The 18,464-nt window shown below is 48.0% G+C and overlaps 1 protein-coding gene across 1 annotated transcript in view; it reads left to right on the plus strand.

Annotated features, from left to right (window-relative positions):
• The window catches only part of MYO5B (myosin VB), a 307,312-nt gene extending 289,923 nt beyond the window's left edge, over positions 1–17,389 (plus strand). The window contains exons 32-39 of the mRNA XM_077777644.1: positions 2,250–2,393; positions 4,317–4,468; positions 6,166–6,255; positions 8,158–8,308; positions 9,623–9,908; positions 10,413–10,587; positions 12,665–12,745; positions 17,095–17,389. Coding sequence (XP_077633770.1) covers positions 2,250–2,393; positions 4,317–4,468; positions 6,166–6,255; positions 8,158–8,308; positions 9,623–9,908; positions 10,413–10,587; positions 12,665–12,745; positions 17,095–17,247 — 1,232 coding nt within the window. The 3' untranslated portion in view covers positions 17,248–17,389. The remainder of the gene's footprint in view (positions 1–2,249; positions 2,394–4,316; positions 4,469–6,165; positions 6,256–8,157; positions 8,309–9,622; positions 9,909–10,412; positions 10,588–12,664; positions 12,746–17,094) is intronic.
• Positions 17,390–18,464: the final 1,075 nt, after the last annotated feature.

Below are 18,464 nucleotides of genomic sequence, written 5' to 3' on the forward strand. Positions count from 1 at the left end.
CCTGAGTGCGGGAAGGGAACTGCTGCTTCCTTCTGCACACTCATTCTGCTTTACCAATTTCCTGGTGCCCATGCCCAGTCCAGTCACGTGATAGAGCTGCCCACAAGCTCCAACATCCTGGACTCAGGTACATAAATCAGGTGTTCGGGTGCTTACTCTGAGCTCTGCACCGAGACAGTGTCCTTATGGCCCTGCCCTCCAAGGACTTAAAGCTGGAAGGCAAGACTTTTTGGCAGGGTTTCNATGCTACCTGACACATAGACCCGGACCCTCACTCGATGCGATGGGCAGTCAGGAAGGAGAGCGGTCAGTCTTATGACCAAATTTCCAAACTGGAATCTGGCCCTGGTCAGGCAGGTTTAGATTGCTCTTCCAGAAACATCCAGAATGTTCTCTTGCCCTGACTCCTTACTATAAATCTGTCATTCTCCACACCTTCTTGGCACATGCCACCTAGCGTGGAATCCTCCCTTGGTCCCCTCACCGCCTGGATCCTTCCCCTCATCCCTTCAGTCTCATCTCAAGAACCATGTCCCCGGGGTGCCTGGGTGGCTTAGTCGGTTAAGCGTCCGACTTTCGCTTGGGTCATGATCTCGCGGTTCGTGGGTTCGAGCCCCGCGTCGGGCTCTGTGCTGACTGCCAGCTCAGAGCCTGGAGCCTGTTTCAGTCTGTGACTCCCTCTCTCTCTGACCCTCCCCTGCTCACACTGTCTCTCTCTCTCCTAGAAATAAATAAAAAAAATATTAAAAAAAAAAAAAATCCATGTCCCCAGGGCTCAAGTGCTGTCTCTCACTGTCCTTAATACCACGTGCCTCTGGGCACAGCACCCAACACAGACGTTGGTTAATCACTTGTTCACGTCCAGCTGCTACTCCAGAGGAGGCTCTAGGAGGCCAGGGCTTATCTGGTCTGTCCGGCCCCACTCCGTCCTTGGGTTTCTCCGTTCTTCTTGAGTTCTCCTGGTCACACAGGCTTCAGATTTCTCCGTTTTGTTCCATCCTGAAGACCTACCATCATCTGCTCTCCCTGCCCTGCCCGCCCCTCCTCCCCTAGGCCCCGCGTGACGGCGGCAGCCTCCCGTTCCCCACTCGTGCCCCTGCCCCGTGTATCCAGCCACCTCCTCTTTCCCCACGGAACGCGCTGCACCCTCTCTCCCTCCACTCCTCTCCCGCTCAGCCCGCCCCACACAGAGCCTCCCCTCCAGCGCATGCCTGCCTCTCGGTGCTCGCTCTGCCCTCTCCGGTGCCCCTGGGAGCCTTATATGCCCTGGGGCTGGTGGGTCAGCTCCTTCCCACCTGGTTGCTCAGATCCCCACCCCACCTTCACCTCTTCTCCCTTGAGCTCCAGCAGTCACCGCAGCCCTCACTCGGCGCCGGGCACCTGGCCAGGCTGTGCTGTAATGTGTGTTCCCATGGAAACGTCTGGGTGTGTCTCCGTAGCTAGACTGGGGCGTCCTCAGAGAGAGGCCCCATCACATCTGCCCCCATGCTTAGAACAGTGCCCTGTAGGTAGCAGGCTCTCGGGAGAGCCCTGCAGGTGCCCACCACCCTGTCCCATGATGTCAGGCCAACGGAAGTCCTGAGGGAGGTTTGACAAGCCTTTGTTACCCCAGCCAGCAAAATGCCAGCAAAATGCCTCTTGAATCCTTTGCAAACTTGCATCGTTGCAAAGACTGCCTGTCACACTCCTGCTTCTTGATCTGCGTTTGGAGGCTACAAATGGTCCCTTACCTCCCTGTGCCACTGCCACTATCCTGCTTCACATCCGTGACAGTGCCCAGGCCCCGCACACACATGGGGCTACACTGCAGCTGTCCGGACAGCTGCCCTGTGGCCACATGCAGGGAACCCGACAGGGCGGCCGGCCGGGGCCCATGACCACCTTCCAGACAGATGGCAGCTCCATTTCTTACAGCTGGAGGGGGGGGTACCCACCCCCTGGCAGCCTGGGCCGTGCAGCCTGGACCTTCCGTCCTTCCCAGGATCCCCCTGCTCTGCCTGCCTAGTGGGAGGTTGGCTCCACCCTTGCCTGGCACAGACCTCAGTGCCTGGTGCTAAGCAACTTGGGTCATGCTTGGAGTGTGGCCTGGGCTGCGGGGACAGACCACGTGAGGGGTGCGGGAGCTCAGAGAGCCCAGAATGCTGGGTCCCCAGGCCCAGGCTCAGACACCACCGACCTAAGGCATCCCTGCCTCTTGGGCCTGCAGCCTGGAGGTGTCTCTTCATGCTCCCTGTCTCTTTCCTGCGCAGCTGCCCAGGCGCTGGCCCAGAGTGAGAGGAGACGTCATGAGCTCAACAGGCAGGTCACCGTCCAGCGGAAGGAGAAGGACTTCCAGGGCATGCTGGAGTACCATAAGGAAGACGAGGCCCTTCTCATTCGGAACCTCGTGACAGGTCAGGACCCTCTGTGATGACCCAACCCCCTAGGCTCCCCCCCCCCCCCCCCCCCCCCNCCCCCCCCGACTCCACTGCCATCCCACCAGGACCCACTCCCCACTTTGCGCCCCCCACCCAGCCTCAGCCCTCCGTTCCCCCTTACCTCACCCACCGCCAGCCTCAGGCCTGGTATGCCAGTCGCAGCAGCTCTGTCCCTCCTGACCCCTCTCCATCTGGCTTCAACACGCCTGCCTTCCTGCTGTGTGCCAGCCCAGTAGGCACCTGCCTGCAGGGTAGGGAGAGAGGCATGGAGAACAGAGTCCTGGATGAGAGAAAGGAAGAATCTTTGGTAGCCTGGTTCCCTGGGCTCTGAGCCGCGAGCTCCATTCTCGGGGGCCTCAGGTTTTCTGTAAAATGGGGGTGAGGCGACTGACCCCACCTGCCCCCTGTTGTGAAACATAACGGGTGAAAGTACTGTGCTAAAGCCACGAAAAATCTCACATGGGATTTGAAGAAGTGGTAGCTTTTGCAGGGGTATTTGAAGTTAACATAAGTGGTAAACATTGTTTCAGAGAAATGTAAGCTTAGAGAGCTCCCACCCTGCTGGGCACCAGGCCAGGGCCACAGAAGAATAGGGTGACTCCAGCCTAGCGCAGGATTTGCTTCGGGTTTTTGCTCTGCGTATTTGCAGTAGTTGAGTGTTCTGTTCTTTTGACAAAGGCTGACTTCCCCTACAGTTGTCCTACGATGTGACAGGAGTCCTCCCACATCTCCTTACACAGGCTGCATCTTGTTCTCGTGCTGCTAGGGACGAGTCTCTAATCTGTGGTGACCGAAACTCAACGTTGACAACATTAGAGTGAAAACCTAGTGATGGAGGCTGCGTGTGCCAGCAGGCCGGTGGCTCCTCCCTGTGCCCGTGCCCAGGGGGCCCCAGGCAAGGCCGTCTCCTGCTAAGCTGCCTGCACACAGTGCCCAGTCACCTTCCCTCCACCGTTCCCTCTCTCTTGTCCTCCAAACTAATGCCAAGACTTGGTCCTCTGAGGGTACCCACGCTGGCTGGTTGTTGCTTTGGAGGACAGAGAAACGTAGAGCCACGGTCCCTTCCCCCAAGATGCTACATTCAGCTGGGCAGACCAAGAAAGTCTATGGGAAATAGGACCCAAGTCCCAGTAGGACATTCCAGGACTTGACAAGCCGTTTGCGAGCTATACGTGGGTTAGGCCAGCAGGGGAGGGGCTGGTGAAACGCCCGCCATGTGGTGGCCCTGCAGGGGAGGGGGGCGAGGGCGTGGCTGTGGCCAGTCGAGGGCCTACTCGAGCCGTTATTGGCTCTGAGAATGTCTGGGCACCTCTGCCAGCTAAATAGTTTCCACACTGATAGCTAAGTAGGCTAAAGGTCCCTGTGGCCTCCCAGCCCTTGGCACACAGGCTGTCTTCGGGAATGTGCAGTTTGCCAAGTTCTCCTTGGACCCCTTCTTGCAACCCACTGCCAAAGGGCCCATTGTATCTGTGACAGGCAGTAGCTGTGGGCACAGCAGGCCCCTACCCTGAGCTTTCGCTGGTTGGAGAGCCATTTGGAGAACCTTCTTGTGGCCAAGGGCCATGGCCTCTATGGAAACTCAGGCAGCGAGCTGCCTGTGGGCTCTTTCCCTTCATGTTGTAAGGATGAGGCATTAGGAGCTTGTTTTAGTTAGCGTTATAGTCCAATTAGGTAGAAGTTTTTAACTAGTTTCTGAAACTAGTCGTCAGGGTCAGAAGGTGTTTGTGTATCCAAGGCAGCTTCTTGCCCTCTTCCCTGGTCCCCCTCCCTCACCTCCATGAGAGTGTGTTCTTAAATGAGCATAAGGAAAATATGGAAGATCTTTGTACATCAGACCAGGATTCCCAGAGCCCCCAAGCATGTGCTATAATCTAATTCTCGGCTGCTTGTTACCGTCAGACCTGAAGCCACAGACCCTGGCGGGCACGGTGCCCTGTCTCCCCGCTTACATCCTCTACATGTGCATCAGGCACGCCGATTATGTCAACGACGACCTCAAGGTGCACTCCTTGCTGACCTCCACCATCAACGGCATTAAGAAAGTCCTGAAGGTGAGTGCCCCTGGCCGGAGGTGGTGTTTGCAGTAGATGGAGGGAAACCTACATGTCCTCATAGCCGCTGTCCTTCTGGGCTCTGCAGCAGCAGGTTTTCTCCCATCTCCAGCTCTGAAGGTAAACAACGAAAGCACAGAATCAGCTTGGGGTGGAACCAGATTGCCTAGGCAGCTTCTAGAAAAGGATCCTCGGGCTCCAAAATGGCAGGATGTCCAGAAATCCAGGGCACCTGGTGCTTCCAAAAGCCTTGGCCAGAAATGCAAGGAGGATGTCCTGCCTCAGTGAAGGGTGGGCTCACCCTGCCCTGGAGTGATGTCCAGGAGCACAGCCTGAATCCAGGCCTTCTCCCAGACCTTTCCACAGAGCTGGGTGCCCAGCACCCGGGGCGATGGCATGGCAAAGGGTGCACACATCCATCAGCTTGCAATTGAGGAGGCCTAGGCCGGAACAGGGGAGGTTTGGCGACCCCACCTGCAGGCACAGGACTCCTCACCAGTGTAGTGGCTGCCTCTGCAGAGAGGCTGGCCTGTAGGCTGACCACATGGAGGCTGCAAGGAGTGGTGAGATTTTTGGGGGAGCACAGTTCCCACTAGGAGGGATTTGTTCCAATGCATGGGCCCAAGCCCCACACGGCGGTGCTCCCAAAGACTACCCTCAGGCCTCCTACACACTCCCCTGCAAGCTGCAAGCCATCCTCCAAAGCTCGGAGTCCAGGCTGATTCAGAGACACACGAAGCCGCTATCGCTCACCCCCTTTTTCCTTCTGGGAGCACATCAGCACCAGCCTTGAACTCCTAGCTTCCTGCCCACCGGTCTAGGTCTCTGCACCACCTGCCCAGTTCTGGGCCCCACAGGCCATTTCATCCCCTCCTGGCCCTAAACAGACACAGTGGGGACCAGGTTGGGGTCTCCTGCCTCGACCTCTAAAATGAGTACCATCTGGGTGAGCCCTGGGCTGACTTCACAGGTTTCTTCTTCAGGGAAACCTTTCCTAACGACCAGGCTCTGTCCCTAGCATGCCCAGCCCCACCCGTCACTTTCTGTAGAACTCTGATTCTGTGGTCATCATAGCTCCTACCTTCGGATGTTTAAACAGAGACAATTCAACCTGACAAAATGAGTTCCGTGCGGTTATTGGCCTTGGGACAGAAACTGTGTCATAGCTCTTTGGGTTGTCGAACAGCCTTTTTCATCAAGTCATGGTTCATAGCCCTTTTCCAGATGGTTGAAGCCATGGGACATCTGCCCTCTAGATAATAGGGTGCTAGAGTTTTTCACTGGCTTGCTCCTTACATCCCTTAGGTTGGGTAACTGAGAGATCAGGACCTGCCAGGGCCAGATGTCCAGTGGTTCGTGTACAGCCCAGGGCTGCTGATCTCATGCCTTGTCTGTCCCCTGGCTTTGTACTCGTCAGCCATAGAGGTAGCCTAGCTTTGCGAGTGTGCATTCAGGTGTGGGCCACAGGCCAGGGAACCAGGGGGGAGAGAGGTCTGTGTGGCATCCCCACTAGTGAAGGAACGGGAAGTACAACCTCTGGACAGCGGATCTCGTCTTCATGACTGGCAGTTGCCTGCCCATCACGCCTGCTGGGGGCATGTGGAGTTGTTGTGGGAACTGGAGAGAGATACCAGGTGAGCATTTACCCAGATGGGCACCACTGCTCATAAGTAGGGACATCTTTTTTCTTTTCACAGAAGCACAATGACGACTTTGAGATGACATCATTCTGGTTATCCAACACCTGTCGCCTCCTTCACTGTTTGAAACAATACAGTGGGGACGAGGTGAGCTGAGCCCCATCCCCTAAAGAGCACTTAGAAACCATTCAAGTGCCCCCACATTCTTCCATCAAACCCTCATTTCCTTGGACACCACAATATGTGTTCTGCTTTGGAGCACCTCAGGTCTCTGCTCAGAATTGGGGTTTGGTGTGTCATGGAAGGTAGCCCTGCTCTGTCCAAATGTATTCTACCTGGAGGAGAGGATGTAAGGTCTGTGGAGAACCGTCTGGGACTTCGGGATAGAGGCAGTAATAGGTGGGCCACAGGATACCTGTCTCTAGGTGACCTGCAGGGTCCCAGGAGCCCCAGAGAGCACCCTGAATCCAATAAGTAGAGTTGGTGGAGAAATGAGTTTACACGACCCATCCGTTGTCTCGGTGCTCCTGGGACTCTCCAAGGAAACCCTTGTGACCCCAAATTCCTGGAAGAACCCCATCTCACTAAATGCTGGAAGAAAGCTCAGGTAGTTGTCTGATGTATAAGATGACCTCCCAAGCCAACCAATTAGTTTGTCCATTTTAAGGCAGACACAGAACCAGAGGCACGACATAATTAAACTACGTTTGTGCACATTGGCCTTAAGGCCCAGCTTTATATTCCTAGCCAAATTTGATTACTCAGCCTGGAGCCCAGCTGACTGCATTATTTTCATATTCTACTCTGATCCTTGAGGGCCCCCAGCTTCACCTGGAGCTCACCATTCCCAACACTGGCCCCCGAAAGAACTGTGGCCATACTCTGCATTTAGCCCAGTGACTTTGTGCCATGTGGCATATGTCTTCGTTCTGGTTTCTCCAGCAAGAATCCCAACTCCTCCCAGATCCCTGGAGGTTCCATTGACGTTCCTTTCTCCCCTTCCTTTTTTGCTTATATTGAGAATAACATAATGAGAGGCATAAGACTTGAAGTACAGTATAACCAGAGGTGTGCAGTCTAAATAAAGAGGGGGAAAAATATATATCTTAGCTATTGCACCTGCTTTTTATTTTTATTTTTTTTTTTTTTTTTATTAAAAATTGCTTTGTGGGGTGCCTGGGTGGTTCAGTCGGTTAAGCATCCAACTTCGGCTTAGGTCATGATCTCACGGTTCACGCCCCATGTCAGGCTCTGGGCTAACAACTCTGGAGCCTGCTTCAAATTCTGTCTCCCTCTCTCTGGCCCTCCCCAACTCACGCTCTGTCTCTCTCAAAAATAAGCATTAAAAAGAATTGTACCGTGACCTAGTATGAGAGACTTTGCTGGGGGTGGTCACTCTTCTGAAAACACCTTTCCGGCTCCTGTTGGTTTACCTTGGCTTGCATGCAAAGGGACATTGGTCACATGAATCCTTTTCAATATTAGCAAACCTTTCAATTTAACATTATTTCATCTTGTTAGCATAGAAAGCTAAGAGGACATGGTGCTATAGCCATGAAATCATTGCGGCTTATTCTGACACCCAACAATAGAATCCATGTAAAACTTCTCATTATCAAAACCATCTGATCCAGGGCCGTACTCATTTAGTGGCTGTGTATTTCACATCTTAAAGTAATCTGACCTATTAGGAAGAGAATGGGACAGGATCTGACAGCCTGAATCCCTCTTTCCCTGGACCTGCTACCAATGTGGGTTTGCTGCCGTAGGGAAATTACCACCTCAGGAGGTGGACTAAACGATTTAGGCTTTTTAAATTAAGCGGCTTCGACTTCTCTATCATGCTGAGTTTTTGCTCTGCCTTCAAATTAAAGGGCTACCCCTGAGGCCACAAGAAGCTCTACAGGCTCTTGTGGAACCTCATATTAATAGAGCCTGATCGGGCCCCACAGATAGGGCAATATGAAAGTCACCTGAGGCCCGCAAGTCCTGCTGACCCAGCAGACGACTGAGCCTCTAAAGTACCCCCTGCTGGCTCTCTTTCTGCAGGGCTTCATGACTCAGAATACTGCCAAGCAGAACGAGCACTGTCTTAAGAACTTTGACCTCACTGAATACCGCCAGGTGCTGAGTGACCTTTCCATTCAAATCTACCAGCAACTCATTAAAATCGCCGAGGGGGTCTTGCAGCCTATGATAGGTAAGGTGGCAGTGGGCGATGTCCAGCACTCGTCATGGGGTCAGAAACGATGGTGCACATGCCTGCTTTTAGGAAAACCGGTATCTTAGGCATGGCCGTCAGAAAACCAGGACCTTCCCAATCAAGGCAGCAAGGAGGTGTGTGTGTGCTGTGTGCTCAGAGCTATGAAACCTTCCATAGGTGATAAATATAAATTCGAAAGGTATAAATGCATATATGGTGAAAAAAATATATTCCCTGTGCCCACATGTACACTTTATTCATGGGGGGAAAAAGTAAGCATGTGCATGTGAGAGGACACAGTAGTAAGTACCAGTTCAATAAATGTTTATCGAACCCTCTGTCCAAAGCCATATACTTGGGCACTTCACATGAAATCAGATTGAAAAAAGCTGTTATTTGGTAAGTTAAAAGAAAGATGACATGTGCGCGCATCACTGTGTGTCCCATAAAGGCTAGGGAGGGAATTGTCCCTTGGGCCTATGCTGTAAAGCTTCCCCCCAGGTCTTTAAAACATAAATAGGTTATAGGTGAATTCCAAGTAGGACAGGTCTTTCATGCCATCCAGAAACTTCTAGGTTAGGTTGTATTCCATATTCTTCTCCCCATCTGACAATCTTTTTGAGGTAACAGGCCTAGGGAGAACTGGGAATACTTTATGACTCAAAATAACGTGATGGTTAACAGCGCCAGGTCTGGAGTTGGTCATTCCTGGGCACAAATCCTGGCCCTGCCAACTCCTGGCATTGTGACCTTAGGCAAGTAATTTAATGTCCTGATGCTTCAACTTCCTGGTTAGGAAATGGGTTGTTGAAAGAGGGAAAGAAATACTGAGCATAAATCACCTGGCACATAGTGAAACACTGTGCAGTAAGTATGACAGACAAGTTAACCTAAGATTTATATGGTCCATGGCTCATATAAAAAGAGTTATTTGAACATCAGTGGGATGATCTCAGGGTCTAGGGCCAAGTCAGTGGGTAGACCAGGACGATACCCAAGTTGCTCAATTCTCAAACTGTGGACACAGTACAGAACTGAGTAGGTACATGCCCATTATTGTCATCCCATCACCAATAAATTTAAGTGAAAGTTTGGTCTACAGATGTGATTCGAGATTTCTGTATGGAAATTTTGTTCCACATAGAGACCAACACATTAGAAATTCAGCTGCTAAATGCCTTCAGTTTCTAAGCACATCAACTGGTGGATGGTGACATTGCCAAAGTCTCAAGTACGGTTTGATCTGATTGGTCCAAAACCAGATCTTCTGTAGGGAACATGCAAGCTTCTCTCATCCTGCCTTTCTTTCAGTTTCTGCGATGTTAGAAAATGAGAGCATTCAGGGTCTCTCTGGTGTGAAGCCAACGGGCTACCGCAAGCGCTCCTCCAGCATGGTGGACGGGGACAACTCCTACTGCCTAGAAGCCATCATCCGCCAGATGAACTCCTTTCACACGGTCATGTGCGACCAGGGCCTGGACCCCGAGATCATCCTGCAGGTGTTCAAGCAGCTTTTCTACATGATCAACGCTGTGACCCTCAACAACCTGCTTCTGCGGAAGGACGTCTGCTCTTGGAGCACAGGCATGCAGCTCAGGTAGGAGAGTGGTGCCTCGCCCCTGCCACCCTGGTGGAGGGGCCCGCACACCCAGGCTGGAGTCGAGCACAGGGACTTTGTCTCTGAAAGTGGAATCCACATCTAACTGGTGGTCCTTGTGACAGTGGGTATGTGACTCAATTCCATCACCATCTGTTGGTGGAATTCAACAACACGGAGTTGGTGACCTGTTAAACAAATTAGTTAAAAGCCTTAAAAGCATTTAATTCAATCTATGTAATGCTTCATTTTCCCATTAACTTAACACAGACCTTTCAGGAACTCATCTTTGCTTGATTTTAAGCACCTAATCATTCACTTATTAATTCAGCAAAATGCTGCCCAGTGCTGGGTGCTTTTCCAGCTTTTGCCCACTTGAGCTAATGAAGTGAAGAGAATGATCACACTGTTTGCAACTAGGCCGCACAATGAACACAACAGGTGTGCACGCCCAGTGTGTTAGGAGGACTGGCTTAACACAGCTCACTTTGACTTGTATCTAAGGTACAATATAAGTCAACTTGAAGAGTGGCTTCGGGGAAGAAACCTTCACCAGAGCGGAGCAGTCCAGACCATGGAACCTCTGATCCAAGCAGCCCAGCTCCTGCAGTTAAAGAAGAAAACCCCCGAGGATGCAGAGGCCATCTGCTCCCTGTGCACCTCCCTCAGCACCCAGCAGGTATGACCGTGGCGGCCCCACCAGTGTGGGTGTCTGGCCTTCCCTTCCGAGTCCATTCTGGATGGTGGGTTGTTAGTGCAGCAGACCGGATGTTCCTGATGCAGTAAAGACCACCTTGGCCTTTGAAACAAGATGCCACCATTCCCCCAATAACTTTCTGGTTCCTCTTGCTCACTTAGATAAGATAGTAAGCTTAGGTGAAAACGTTTTTCGGTGGTGGTTTTTGGGTTTTTGTTTTTTGAGAATGAGAGAGTGAAAGTGCTCCCCCAAACACACAAGCCAGGGAGGGGAGAAAGAATCCTAAGCAGGCTCCACACCCAGTATGGAGCCCAGCAGGGGTGTCCATCTCACAGCCACCGTATCATGACATGAGCCAAAATTAAGAGTCAGATGCTTGTTGGGGCGCCTGGGTGGCTTAGTCGGTTAAGCGTCCGACTTTCGCTTGGGTCATGATCTCGTGGTTCGTGGGTTCGAGCCCCGCGTCAGGCTCTGTGCTGACTGCCAGCTCAGAGCCTGGAGCCTGTTTCAGTCTGTGACTCCCTCTCTCTCTGACCCTCCCCTGCTCATGCTGTCTCTACCTCTCTCCTAGAAATAAATAAAACATTAAAAAAAAAAAGTCAGATGCTTGTTGACTGAGCTACTCAAGAGTCCTTATTTTTTTTAATTTTCATTCATTTTTTTAAGGTAAAAACATTTTAAAACAGAATTCTAGAATATTTCTCACTAGAAATTTCAAATTTTGTTCAGAAATGGGCAGCATCAGGCATTTGGCATTAAATACATCACTTTCTTTACAACTCTACTTTCATTATGGTCATGTTTTCACTTATAATCCATTAGCATGATTTTAACCTAGAGGCATTTGAATGTGTCTTTCCCCCACCTCCCCTAACCCTACCCCGGCCAAGTAGTGTTTATATCAGGACTCTGCTGCAGAGCTATTACCAGTCTATCAAAAGATAAATCCAGTCCCCACACAGGGTGACTTGCCCTCCATCATGGGTGTGCCCATTTAGAAATGGGCCCATACAGGGTGGCCTCACAAAATAAGATCAGCACAAGGAAATCAGACTTTCCAAGATAAATCATGCACCTTCTTCTCCCTATCTAACACCTAAAGAGCAAAATCCAAACTGGGTATTGTAAAGTAAATACACCTTTCCTCACTTCCCCCATTAACTACTAAAAAGATGACATGCCAAACTCTTAAGGAAAATGCTTCTTGCATAAATGTACTGCAAGTTTTCAAACTTTATCCCCCTTTTAAAAAATATTTTGCTTTCAGAAGTTTACTTCTAGAATTCAACTGGCATTGCTTTGCATTTAGGCAGGCTACTTCCACTAGATCATTGGTAGGCAGACAGGAGATTATCCTAGGTTCAAATAGGAAAAAAATCTGTTCCTTTATAAGTGGTTTTGGGGGTGGTGGGAGGGAGAGAGTGATGGTTAAACACTTTTATTATATAAGGTAAAATACCCAGTGTTCTTTAAAAGAAACCTTTCAGTGACTACTAGAAGAGGCCGAGGATTTCAGGGGCACTTGATTGGCGCAGTTGGGTAAGCATCTGACTTTGGCTCAGGTCATGGTCTCACAGTTCACGAGCTTGAGCCCAGCATCAGACTCTGCAGTTGGTGCAGAGCCTGCTTCAGATCCTCTGTCTCCCTCTCACTCTGCCCCTCCCCGATGTGTGTGCACTCTTTCTGTCTTTAACAATAAATAAGAACATGAAAAAAAAAAATCTAGGGTTTACCTGGAAGGTGAACTTCAGGGAATTAAAAAAAAAAGAAGCTGAGGATATCAGGCAACCGTTACCTAGAATTATCATCTTCCAAGCCAGGAGCTGGAGGGATGGGTGGATGTAGGAGACAGGAATGCAGTAAGAGGGCTCAGATCTCCCAACAAAGCCTATGGACTGTAGTTTATTAATTAGACTCCCAGCTGTCTCTCCAGCTCAGAGCTGTGGGTCCTGTCTAAAGAGGATTGTACTCTTGTGCCGATGTCCTATATTCTCTGAAATTCAAAAGTTGTCTTCTGTTCCTTTAGGTCTGTGCTAAGCTTTTGTTTTCATTCCAACAGATTGTCAAAATTTTAAACCTTTATACTCCCCTGAATGAATTTGAAGAACGGGTAACCGTGGGCTTTATACGAACAATCCAGGTGAGTTTTAAAAATTGTAATCAACTTTATAAAATCTTGGTCTAAAAGTAAGAAAGGAAATCGAAGTTTATATTTTACCCTTAGATTTTAACCTTTAACCTCTCTTTATTACTAAATTGCTGGTTATCTTATATGCCAAAACACCTTATATTCTTAGGCTTTCCCTTTAGGTAAACACTAACCATATCACCTCTAAATAACTTTATGATACACACACGACTTTTATAATCTCTGCTCAGATTTTAGACCTAGACTAAGTATTATTTACCACTTAGCACTTCACTGAACTATAGCACCAAATAGAATAAGAAAGTATGCAGAATATCAATCCCCTACCCATGAACCGAACTAAGAAATATTTTTTTATAAAACAACTTGAGCTCTTCAATCTTGTCTTTACGACTTAGAATATTTGCCCTCAGGAATATGCTTAAAAGGAAATTTATCAGGGAAATGATTATTCAAATCCATCTTGAGACTATGGGTTTTTTTGTTTTTGCTTTTTTTTTCTTAATTTAAAGCTGAGTTATAGATAATTTGAGCTGAATGCCTAACTTAGGACTGTGGCTTATGGCATCTGCATAATGAATCACATCCAGATGACTCAGAAAAACAGTGACCAACCATTTCTCCTGTTGTTCTACATGGAGAACATCTTGAGGAGATATAATACTTTCCCATGCTTCTAAACCTCTTTAGCCAGTGAAGTGACACCAATATGTGAAACACAGATAAAAAGGAGGAAAATGATCAGAGGAGTCAGGAAAGGGGGAATTAAAATGAGGGTTTATGAAAGACCCTGAAGAACCTTGAGAAAACATGGGGTAAAAGAAGCTATTCCCTTTGATGTATACTCGGGATTTTATTCATAACACCGAACAGCATTTCGATGTAGCGGTCAAGGAATGGAGAAAGTCGGCTATGGCAAAGAATAAACAAACTCCAGCATTGCGTGTAAGTAGAGAACAGATGCTGGAGGTCCAAGTCTGATGGAAGGTTGTTCATCTAAGGGCAGGGGAGAAAATGTAGTAACATGCAGACCACAGGGAAAAGCAGACAGAGATTTGAATACACGGCTATCTCAAGAGGCATGCTGATGTGAAAAGATCCAGTTAGGACACAGCTATGGTCAGCTACTGAAATTGGAGAATTTGAAGCTACTGGGCTGTCTGACTCAGCACTGATTTTTATGGAGCAATGATCATTTACACAAATCAAAGTATGAGTTTAGAAAGTCTTATTTGGCTGTAAATATCTAAAACACATCAGAGGGAGAGCTGGAACTGCTTACATGTTGACAATGGCACTGTTTAGAAGAAGAGTAGTCAGGCCAAAGGTCAAAGAATACTGCCATGTCAGACTTTGGCTTTGAATTGAGGGCACAGGCAAAATGTAGCAGAGGTTGACCAGAAGGCCTCTGAAGGTCCAAGTCAGATATTGAGTCTTCTTCAGCTACCAATTTCAGTAGCTGGAAATGCTATCAAAAATTTTTGGTGTTGGGGGAGTCTAAGTGGCTCGGTCAGTTAAGCATCCAACATCAGCTCAAATCATGATCTCCTGGTTCATAGGTTCAAGCCCCACGTCAGGCTCTGTGCCAACAGCTCAGAGCCTGGAGCCTGCTTCAGATTCTGTGTCTCCCTCTCTCTTTGCCCCTCCCCTGCTCACACTTTGTGTGTGTTTCTTTCTCTCAAAAACGAATAAACATTTTTTAAAAATTTAAATCGACAACTGGAAATTGAAAGCATTTTCCATTCATTAGCCATGTAGGTACACCTTTATGCATTCCACAGCCACCGTAGACTCCTCTCAATCCTACGCCCATACTGATTTTATTCTAGAAACCTGTCTCTTGGCACTTTTCAAATGCTATTGCGTTACTTTCTGACCTCAGCCCTACTTGAAGGCTTTAGGAAACCGGAGGTGCTAGGAGCATTAGTCAGCTGTAAGGTGCGAATGCTAGAGGAGTTCAACAAATAAGCATCAGTTGGTCTTCTCCAAAATGGAGAAATAATGAGTCCTCTAGAAAGTTACAACATCTCAAAATGTTGTCACTATCTGAAGCAACAGGGGTGCGTGTTTTCTAACAAGGGGAAATGTTTTCCTAGCTTAAGCTAGTAGGAGATGAGCCATGTTTTTACAGATTCAGGCTGTGTTGGATTTTCCTCTTGGAAGTACTCAGTTAACTAGTCTCTGTGGCATTTATAAAAGTACAGCTGCACCTGGGTTCACGGTTCAGAGGTAATGGGATGTGCACGAGCAGAAGTTACAAAGAAAAGTGTTGTAAAGATCAGAGCAAACACGGGACTCACCTAGTGCCAGACACTATTCTGTGTCCTTTACAAAATGTGAACTCTTTACCGGTAATCACATCTGACCTGCAGTTACTGGTTTCCTGTATGCCTGCCTATGTTTTATGTTCCTCATGACTGCGTGTGTGTGTGTGTGTGTGTGTGTGTGTGTGTGTGTGTGTGTAGTATACCGTTTTGATTCCCTGCTTTCATTCTCTGTATATATATTCTGTATACCTTGATTGCAGTTAACATCTGAAACTCTCAGCCTAATTTAAATAATACTAACTCAGTTTCAAGTTCCGCTGCTCCACATCTCCATCCTTCTGCCGTTAGCGTCACAGGTCACATGTTACACATCTGTTCCCATTAACAGAAATTTATAATTGTTTTCTGTATAGGAAAAAGGACTTACAAACCAAAAGTGTGGTGCTGGCTTTCACATTTACCTGTGCTCTTTATTTCTTCTGTGGCTTCGAGTTACTGTTCAGGGCCCCTTCATTTCAGCCTATAGGACTTTTGTTTCCTCTGCTTTCATTTATCTGGAAATGACTCCGTTTCTCCTCCTTTGTTGAGGGATAGTTTCGGATGTAGAGTTTTTGGTTAACAGTTTCTTTCAGGGCTGCCTTCTGACCTCCATGGTTTCTGATGAGAAATCCATCCATGGTCTTCCTTGAGGACACCTTGTATGCAAGGAGTCCTTTCTCTCTGGCTGCTTTCAAGATTCCCTCCTTGTTGTTGGGCTTTGATGATGTGACTAGAATGTGTCTCAGTGTGAATCTCTTTGATCCCGCTTGGGTCTTTTTTCATCCTGCTTGGAGTTTGCTGAGTTTCTTGGGGGAGGAGGGTGTCTTTCATCAGATTGGGGACATTTGGAGCCGTTATTTCTTCAGATATTTTCTGCCCCTTTCTCTCTTCTCCTTCCAGGACTACTGTGATGTATATGTTGTATGCTTTATGGTATCCCATGGGTCCCTCAGGTTCTGTTCACCTTTATTCATCTTTTCTCTACGTGTTCCTCAAACTGGGTAATTTCAGTTGCCTTATCTTCAAGTTCACTGATCATTTCTTCTGCCTGCCCAAGGCTTCTGTTGAACCTCTTTAGTAAACTGAAAAGTTTCCCTTCAGTTATTCTGCTTTTCCTAAAATGTCTGGCTCCAAACAGGGGGAGAAAGGAGAGAGTCTGTGTCCCTTTAAATCTTCTAGTCAATACCACTGGGGGAAGCTGCTGTATCCCAAGAGAAGCCAAAATCAAGGCAGGCATCTGTGCCAGCCTATGAGGGAATGCCAGACCAACAAGGGCATGAGCCCAGATTTTGGAGGACAAGGTCCCACTGCCTGCCCTGCCGCACCAGCCAGCTTCTCCAGGAGTGCAGGCCTTTCCCCCTACAGCTGCTCCAGGGCCGGAGACTGGGCATAGTGGCTGGTTCGCACATACTGCTCTCTTAGCCAGGATAAGCGGCCTCCCCCTCCATCAGGCACACTCCTGCTCGTTGTGAGTGGCCAGTCAGACTTCAGCGTTCCAAAGTAGTTGATAGCATTGCTTTTTCCAGCTCAGTGGTTGCTTCAGTGGAGGGACTGAGCCCCAGTGCCTCCCACTCTGCCATTTTATATGCTGTCACAGCCCCCATTCCAGTTTACAGACGAGAAAACTAAGGAATAGATATACGTAGGTTCAGGGATTTGCCCAGGGTCGTACCAGATCAGAGCTCAGTCTGTCTGCCTCCAGAGCCCACCATCTTAACCACTTCACTTTGGTGCCAGTCTGTGTGATTTGCACCTGAAATGTACTTTTCTATTCTCCCTGAGATGAAAAAAATTTGTAAAGACTTATTAGGATTAGGGGAGAGCTTAAAGTCCTCTGTTCTCCAACAAGCCTCAAAAGGGGCTCCTCTCCCTGCCAAATACCCCCGAAACAGAAGGTCATGTTCTCCTGAAGCCCAACCTAATTGTGTTCACAAATATTTCCATGATACGTGCTAATTCACTTTTGAGAGTTCACCTAAACTGGCTATATTTGGGTATTTTAAGTATTTTACATGGTCTTATTCTTCCCCACAGGCACAACTACAGGAACGGAATGACCCTCAGCAACTGCTGTTAGACTTCAAGCACATGTTTCCAGTCTTGTTTCCATTTAATCCATCCTCTCTGACCATGGACTCCATCCACATCCCAGCATATCTCAATCTGGAGTTCCTCAATGAGGTCTGACAAGGCACCTTCCCACCTCTGGCTCCATTTAAAGGGGATCAAATCGGAGACTGAGAGCCTGCACAGAGTGCTGAACTATATGGAATAAGACACATCTGTCATTTTTTGTACCTACTACTCAGAATAAAACACTTGAAATCTGGACAGTTTTTTTTAAGTATATGATTTCAGTCTAAATGAATTCACATTATAATCATTTACAGCCACCAAGCAGTCCCCATGGCCATATAAAAGGTGCCAATCTATAAAATGGAAACTGCCCAGTTTTGATCTTTGCATAGAACTGGAGAATGCCCAAAGTAAGAGAATATTAAAAATATGTAAATCACATAAATTGCCTTCAGAGGGCTTTCAACAAATAATGGTACTAACAACCACGATGCTGTTGCCTAGTATGGGACACATTTCCCTGGGTCAGCAAACCACAGATGCATATGAGCTTGTGGGGAGATGTTCTGAGAACAAAATTACAGGGGCCTTGGGAGAAGTTTTTCGAAAATATTTTGAATGCCTGGTGATGCAGAGACAGTGGTGGAACCGACCTCCCAATGAAACATTCTGAGTATTGGTGTCTAAAGCAAAATTATAAGACTCTGTCCCTAATGTGCTTAAACCCTTCTTGCATAGTCTTGGGTTTATGAAGGAATCCTGCTAAAAATGCTGTGGTCCCAAGGAGCACCTGGGTGGCTCATTGGTTGAGCGTCTGACTTCCGCTCAGGTCATGATCTTGTGGTTCGTGAGTTCCAGCCCCGCATCTGGCTCTGTGCTGACAGCTCTGAGCCTGGAGCCTGCGTCAGATTCTGTCTACCCCCACCCCCACCTCGCACTCTGTCTCTCAAAAATGAATAAATGTTAAAAAAAATTTTTTTAATGCTGTGGTCCCAAACTTTAAAATGTGAGCAAGATGGAAAGATATTCTTTGTTTCTAATGCTAGTCCCTGTAATTAGTCAACAAAAATTTCATGAAAATCTACATAAGCTAAATACTAGAAAAGAATACTAAGTTTTATTTACAGGTTAAAAACCAAACAACTTCATATGAAAGCCTGCAGTCCCCTTAATGCCATAAAACTCCAATAAGACCACCATTAATTACCACTGTAATCCCAGATGACCAAAATAGTAAAGGACAAACTTCATCTTGAAAATCAGATTATTTGAAAAAACTTTTTTAAAAAACCTTTTTAAAATCAGGGATGATTATTACCCAAGTTTTT

The sequence above is a fragment of the Crocuta crocuta genome, unplaced genomic scaffold (genome assembly GCF_008692635.1).
Source record: "Crocuta crocuta isolate KB4526 unplaced genomic scaffold, BGI_CrCroc_1.0 scaffold36, whole genome shotgun sequence".
NCBI classification, from domain to species: domain Eukaryota; kingdom Metazoa; phylum Chordata; class Mammalia; order Carnivora; family Hyaenidae; genus Crocuta; species Crocuta crocuta.